Source organism: Etheostoma spectabile, chromosome 9 (assembly GCF_008692095.1).
Source record: "Etheostoma spectabile isolate EspeVRDwgs_2016 chromosome 9, UIUC_Espe_1.0, whole genome shotgun sequence".
Taxonomy (NCBI): domain Eukaryota; kingdom Metazoa; phylum Chordata; class Actinopteri; order Perciformes; family Percidae; genus Etheostoma; species Etheostoma spectabile.
Window position 1 is genome coordinate 18,318,687 of NC_045741.1, and position 7,681 is coordinate 18,326,367.

Sequence of the window (7,681 nt, forward strand, 5' to 3'; positions counted from 1 at the left end):
AATGCAACAATATGTATATGTGTGTGCATGTTTTGTCCATTTTATTTATTTACAGTAAGTGTGAGGATCAAAGGTTACGGGGCAAGTAGTTGTTCAAGGCTTTTTAAAATAATAGTGAAGGTGCAGGTCTAAAAACTTTGCAATACTGCAATTTAAGATAGTAGTGTGAGATCTTTCATTTGTTTGAGGTTTCTATTAAAATACACCAACACACTTGTTTTAACGAGGGAACTAAATGTGTATTATTATAACCATGTTTAATAGTGACAAGGTTACGCCCTAAAAAAAAAAAATCTGTATGCTGTAGGATGCCTCTCATAACATATATATACTTCAAACCCTAAATCATCCAGGTCTTTGTCTACAGTGTACAGTATGTATTTCATTGTAAAAACAGTAGTATATATTTTTTAACTAGTCTTAAAACAAGCCACTCTAAACATTTAGCGGATAGAAGCAAACTTTGATTTCCCTCCACTTTGTTTTTATAATATTTAGGCCATTTAATCCTTAGTTCATGATGAAGAAAAATGTTTCAGGTTGAAGTTTTATTGAAATATTGTCCTACATATCCACTAGATGGTGCCATTGATTTACGGTTGGAGTTTTGAGGTACCGTATTTGAGTATATCCATTTTCTTTTTACTCAACTACATTTATTTCATAACTTCTTTAACTTTGCAGAAGCATATTACTAATACAAAATATAGATTAAAATAAGACTTTTTTGATCCAATTATATAATGCACATTATTCTGAAATAGGAATTTTGGATGCTTGTGCTCTATTTCAGTTATGACTTTTATTTTAACAGAGTATTGCTCCGTTATTTCTTCTTTTACTTCAGTAAATGATCGGAGTACTTTCATCACTGTGCTAAATTAATACTTTTTTTTTTTCCTTCCTTTTCTTACAAGTTACCCCCAGGTTCCCACAAGTTAAATTTAGTACTTTTTAAGACCTTTTTTAATACCATCATCAGAAAGAATATCAGAAAGGATTTTAGACTATAAAACTAATTGTTTACCAAGTACTTGAAACAAAACAATGGAGTCATTTAATCTTATGAAGAGACAATTGAATTGTTACCTTTGTGAACTAAATTTAACCATTTCTAAAGATATTTAAGACTTTTAAGGCCTTATTTTCAAACATATGTCATGTTAAAAAGACTAAAACCTTGTGGGCAGATTGGTTGAATAAAAACAAATCGAAAGTCTTTTTCGACCACCTTCAGTTTAGAGCTTAAATGATTGGTCAATTAATCTGCAACTATTGTGATCATCAACTACCTGTTTAACTTGTTTTTCAAACAAAAATGCCAAACACCCAATGGTTCCAGTAGTTGGCACATTTCTACATTTTAAATTAAAATGAATTAAATTCTCTTTTGTAAGAGAAAGAATAAAAAGAAGAGAATTAAAACTAATACCGATTAAAAGAGAATTTAAAAGAATTATTAATTGCAGCCCTACTTCAGTTTCATTAGCTAATCTTTTTGAATGAAAAATACCCCTCAACAGTCTGGCCAGTATTTTATTGTCAACATACTTTCAGAAAAAAATACAAATTGACACAACCAATAATTATAATACCAATTTTTTTTTAATAATAGACACTTTAATCTGTAGTGCATTTTAAAGCTCCACAGGCCTCCATATTAAAAGCAGTCCAAAAACAAACCATCTGCTGTGCCGAGGCTTTTCAGTGGAGTTGATCCGTCACTTCATTTAGGAGCTGTGAGCTGAAGAGTTCAGTGTTTTCTTTAAAAACTGCCTGGTTCGAACTAAAGACACAGGGGCGGCTTATCTCTTTAATACTAATCAGTGAGGCCGTAGGGAAATGAATATCACATGATCTGCTTTAAGAAGTATCTCGGGATTGTTTACCTTGTGAGGGATTGTACACATAAAGCAAAACCTGTTGATGAGGGTATAAGTACTCTGGAGACTAATCCATTAATAGATTGATAAGAGAAAAAAAAAAAAAAATCCAGGGGAAATGTTTTGATAAAAATGGAAGGGTTGCATATTTGTTTTCCCACAACTTTCTACTTATCATCAACTATGACTTTAACTAGATTATTTTTCCCCTAACATAATCTGGTGGTTAATATAACTCTACAAGGCCACTAACCAGATTAAACCCTACTAGTAAAGTCAGCCTCAAGAAAAATAACTATAAAGTCCAGTTAAGCCGTAACAAGTGAAGTCTTTAAAATGTATACTAGACAAGTGGTTTCCAGTCTCTATGCTTTGCTAACATAAGAAAACCAGCTGCTGGGCCCAGCTACATATTTTCCAAGAACCTAATATTCTTTAAAGTGCCAATAAGGTTGTGAATCATTGTAAACTAAGATCTGCTGGAGGAGAAAGCTCATTTAAGTATGAAGAATTTGATTACAAGAGGTGAATAACACATTTTGAGATTTTTTTGCTGCATGTTGAGAGTGTTTAGTAAATTGTGCTTCTTTTATTTTGGACTGAAACCCTTTACCATGTAGTGCAACCCAGGTGACAGGAGCTTCATAAAAGAAACATTTCACAATGCCGTATCATGTTCTTACAACGAACATCAAAAAAATGCCCAAAGAGTGACGTCCCAACCCCACACACACCACAACAGCAGAGAGAACAGTGCAATTAACTCGAATATCCTTCCAACGTTAAAAAGCAATTGCTGAATAGGCTGGTGCAAACCATTTGTTCTCGCTCTCTTTACTCTTACACACTTACACACACACACTTACTTACACACACACTTTCACACACACACACACTCTTTGCGGTTTTATTTAAAATATTTGAAAGTCCAGTTCTATAAACTCAACTTTCCAATGTAACTCCACTAGCTCTACCAGTCTAAGTTCATTGGTCCCAGAGGCAAATAAGCGTTGCTAAAAACTTAAAACAGGACAGTAAGGAGCAGGGAAATTAAAGGATTAGTTAAGTATCTTTCATAATTTCAAATAAAAAATGTGTTTTTACTTGCCATTTGATTTTTTTTTTCCTTTTTCTTTTTTTAAATAGATCCTGGTATTTTAGATCACAAAAGCAAGCTTCAGCTAAGCCAGTAGCCAATTAAATTAACAGAGTTGAAGCAGTTGCCAGAATCTGAAATTGTAGCAAGGAGAAATATCAAACCTGGTTACAATACTCGTTTTAAATACTAGTTTTCCTGATCTTCCTAAATTCAAAATATATTAGTTTTACCACAGAGGAACAAAGTGCCAAGACATTTAGTGAATCTCAAGCCCGTTTCGCACGCATCTGTCACAATGTCTTTTTTGACACTGCCACTAGTAGTCACCAAAGTCAGAACTTTTCTTAAATGTTGGAATATTCTTAAAGCCATGTTCCCTCAAGAAATTCTGATCAGAAATTTCCAACGCCCGGGCAATTTCTCTGTAAAAGTCACAACATTTTCACAGAAAATCGACTCCTATCGACTGACTATTTACAGAGTAAAGTGCCTGTGTGAAAGGGGCTTAGCTTACACTAAATGCATTTAAATCAACAGATTTTACAAAAACAACTGATGCCCTGATGTAGTAAAAACCCACAAACCTGGCAATCTCTAGAGATCAAAACATTTGTTTGCTGTATTGTCACTCAGGTCTGAGAGAACTGGAACGGAAAGAGGCGGTCGGTGACTACCATCAGGGTTTCATTGTGCTCTTCTTTTGTCTTTGAGATTTTTTCTGTGAGCATCACTAGGGCCCACCTCCCTCGTCTTCTTGTTCCTCCATGTTTTTGCGCGCCATCCTTTCTCTCCGCTCTGCCAGCCGCTGACATCGAGGACAGTCTTTACCCGTCCGGAAGCAGCTGCGATGGTAACAGGCATGACATTCTGTAAAAGGGGGGGGGACATCACAAAAAACAGGAATCAGAAATTTAACACTTCAAAGCAATTACATCACTAAGGAAGATTAACAGTATTCACAGAGAGCCGCTCCCTTCAACTACACCAAACACGGCTGTATAAACGTTAAACCAGTTCAACCAGTTTGCCGAAGATGAGAAGTGATGTTTCAACAGAACAGCCAATCACAATCAGACCCGACGGAGGCAGGAGAGTATATAAGACGCAGAAGTTACAGGCAGCATGGCAGAAGGGAGGAGGAAGCAGGTATGTTAGATGGCTGATACACTCGGAGACACACCCCACCCTAAACTAGTTCTAAACCTATTCTTCCACCACAGTAAATTCAAACTCTTCAATGTCTTAATGCATAATTAAGGCTGCAATGATTTCACTGAAATTATTTAGTTTCCAAAAAATATATACTGAAAGATAAGATCAAATGAAAGGCAACTCAACTTAAAGAAATGGTGTTTATTTCATGTTTACAAAAGATGAAGCTTAAATAATAGCAACTAAAAGAATAAATTACACATGCATGCTTAAACACATGTAGTCACCTCACAATAATGAGACATTCTTCCTTCAACAAAAAAACATATAAAAACAAAATGGCTTAAAACAACAGGCAACATTTCCTCTAAACTAGAGAAAGTCTACATTTAAATGTTAACACTGATTTCACACAAGGAGGTGAACTGAGTAGTAAAATCAGCCGAAGTAGAGTCCATTGACTCAGAGGGATTTATGACCAAAGTACACTAAAATGTAAACGTTTATGAGCAACACAACACTTTTGTATGATTTGTCATTCCTGTAGCAGAGACAAAAGCAGTAGAGAGCTCAGAGCCAAAGAGAAGGGAACTAAACCACTGATGACAGCGTCAGTTATCAGCCATAAAGCTACAAAACACCCCTGGGATCAAAGTCAAAATACAGCCACCACCAAATAGCTGCCAGATCATCTACCCCTTATCAGTTGTGCAACTGCACAAACACCAGAGCCAAAGCAAAGAAATACCAACACCACTTTAGTGCAAAGGACTTGCCAAAACGTGCCAAATGAGACGAGAAGAATAAGAAGAGGTGTACGAGATGTTTCAAACCACAAGCCGGTTGAAAGGTGGTGAAAAGTCAGATTAAAGTGAGGTAGAAATATAGAGGTAGGACAGCACAATTCATCTGATCGAGCCGAGTTTAATATTCTGTAACAGTAAAATACTTGGGGAAATAGAGAGTAAGACAAAAAGAACAGTACCACTCTCATATCTGTCTGCTAAATATGAAGCTACAGCCAGGAGGAAGTCACTGTACCAAGTCCAGAAATACGTTTTAATAGGGTTGGTACTTGGCAGGACAAAACGAACAAGATATAACATGTCAAGTCAGTGAAAAAAAAATGTCTGCCAAAATGATCAGGATTGTAGGTGCAGCCATACAACGAAGTATATGAAATGTACAGACTTTAAAAAACGTCAAAAACATGTAAAACAAGAGAGGATTTGACTAAATAAAACATATGTAAACCTAAAAATAAAAAATAAACTATATTTACTTTATTGAAGAGGTTTTATTTGAAGAGGTTAACTAATTCTGAAGCCCTCAATAAACGGTTATCAGTCATTAATATCTAGACCAATAAAAGTAACTGTTTTAACCAGCAGATCCATCAAATAGTGAGTAAGTGTGTACAGTAAGTGTACTGTAACTTGGCTAATTCTAATGCGACTTGGTCTGATCATTTAAGGATACGCCATTCCTTAGCCGCTTGAAATACTGTATGTAGCCTTATATTGCTCTTAGTCTTGTCCTCCACCTCTCTCAGTACAATAATCTACGTCATTGGCCTCTGCACTCCGTCCACCTTCTGCCTCGCCTTCCTTTTCTGTCCCTCCCCTTATCTTCCTGCCTCTGTTTTCTCTCCTGGCTTCGCGGGTTTTACGACCTCTCCAGTTAGTTCGGGTTATAAAGGCTGGCTCGTGTTGGCCTTCTTTCCCTGTACGCATCTCCCCATTTCCATCACTCTCCTTACTTCTATTCTCCTCTGCTTTGCTCTTCCCTCTGGAGGGAGCAGCTGACAGCTGATGGGGTTTTAACAAATTCATAAGTGTACTTTTCTCAACGCCTTCTGCACCAGATTTCTCTCTCTCTGCTGCCTCCGTTTGGCTCTTGTCTGAAATGTCATCAATCTCCTCGGCCTGCCTGCTGGCTTTTCCTTCCTCCTCAAACCCTGTTTCTCTCTCTTTAGACTGTTCCTCTTTCACTTCCGTCTTCCCTTCAAACTCTAGCTCTGATTTTGAGAAACCCTTGGCAAGACTCGCTAACCCTGATACCTTCCAACGTCCTTTCGTCTCTTGTCCCACATCTAGACTTTCATTGCTGCTGTATGTTTCACTGTCACCACCTCTTCTGTCCCCTTTTGAGATGTTCTTCTTTAGTCTGTCTATGTGAAGAACCTTTAATAAGTTCACCTTTTCCCTTTGTGCATGCACATTTTCCCTTTCCTTACTCTTCGCAATCTTTTTGATATATTCTACCCCATGTTGACCATTTCCTCTCTCTTCTCCAACTTCACACTTTATGTCTTGCCCCTTCCCTGGCTCTGTCCCTCCTGTCATCTCCTGCTTATCCTTGTTGCCTTTACTCATGGAGAAAGCTTTTACCAATTTTCCAGGAGCAAAAGCTTGATATGTTTCCCCTCTTCCCTGTCTCTCCCCTGTTATGTCACCCCTTTCCTCTTGCATTCCAATCTTGACCCCCTGATCCTCACCTAGCTCTAAACCTTCCTCCCCTCCCTCCCCCTCTCTCCTGTCTTTGGAGAGGGCCCTTGCCAGTCTACGAGGTTTGGGGATCTTCCAGTTTTTCCAGGTAAGTGGAAAGGGGCGGAGGGCTATTAGGCCGCCCAGGCCTGCCACCAGCAGAGAGGGCTCACCTTCGCACCGCTGGCACTTGTTCAGCTGGAAAGGAAAGATGATGTCTTTGTCGTTGCCGCAAAACTCGCACACAAAGCCCTTTGCCTGGCACAGCTGGAGGAGACAGAAGAAAGAAAATAGTTTCGGGAAAAACAGACATTTGATTAAGATGGGAACCTGGGGTTATTTGCCGACATTACAACAACAACAACAACAGTTTCTCCTACTGTATGATAGCCCACTACATATTAAAACTTGTGCGTTTTGTCAGTGCAATAAATGAAGTGGATAAACTGTCCACGTTAAAAGAGAAAGCACATGGTTTTCTTACCACACAGCCAGCTACGTGCAGGGTACCAAGTTTAAGCAGCTCTTTCATTCGGGGAGCCAGTTCCCCGTTGCGCACAGCAGTGAGGTCACTGAGGGAGAAGAGGTGAAGGTCCTCTGTGAGGTGACCTGGCAGGCTGTCAAACTGGTCCAGCACCCTGGGAGGTAGGGACACAGACGCACACACACAAAGTGACTGTCTGTGCAGGGAGAATAGTTAATTATAATAATTGTTTTTATAATTGTGAAACTAAAACAAGTGTACAATTCTTACTCTTTAGCAAAGCGGCAGGTCTTGAAGAGATTTTTCATGTGAAACAGCTGCACCCTCAAAATCTAACACATAGGAGAAAACATGATCTTGGTACCTTGTTACATAGACTAACAAAATCACACAGCTACACAGTTTAATCCATGGTAACAGAAGGAACAAGAAGGCCAAGTTCCAGTTTCCAGCTGCAGCATCTGTGCTGTTAAAGGTTTAATAGCCAGTGTCCCTGCCAGCTGGCTGATGTGCGCAAGCATCAAATTTCAACTCTTCCATTTTCCAGTAGGTATGCTTTGATACACCTCTTAAAAAG

The 7,681-nt window shown here is 38.4% G+C and overlaps 1 protein-coding gene across 5 annotated transcripts in view; it reads right to left on the reverse strand.

Moving 5' to 3' along the window:
• Positions 1–1,522: 1,522 nt before the first annotated feature.
• rubcn (rubicon autophagy regulator) overlaps positions 1,523–7,681 on the reverse strand; it is a 48,824-nt gene continuing 42,665 nt past the window's right edge. For all 5 annotated transcript variants that reach the window (XM_032524975.1, XM_032524978.1, XM_032524974.1 and 2 more), the window contains 4 exons: positions 7,375–7,436; positions 7,105–7,258; positions 6,794–6,887; positions 1,523–3,849 (listed from right to left, as the gene is read on the reverse strand). In XM_032524975.1, coding sequence (XP_032380866.1) covers positions 3,713–3,849; positions 6,794–6,887; positions 7,105–7,258; positions 7,375–7,436 — 447 coding nt within the window. In that variant the 3' untranslated portion in view covers positions 1,523–3,712. The remainder of the gene's footprint in view (positions 3,850–6,793; positions 6,888–7,104; positions 7,259–7,374; positions 7,437–7,681) is intronic.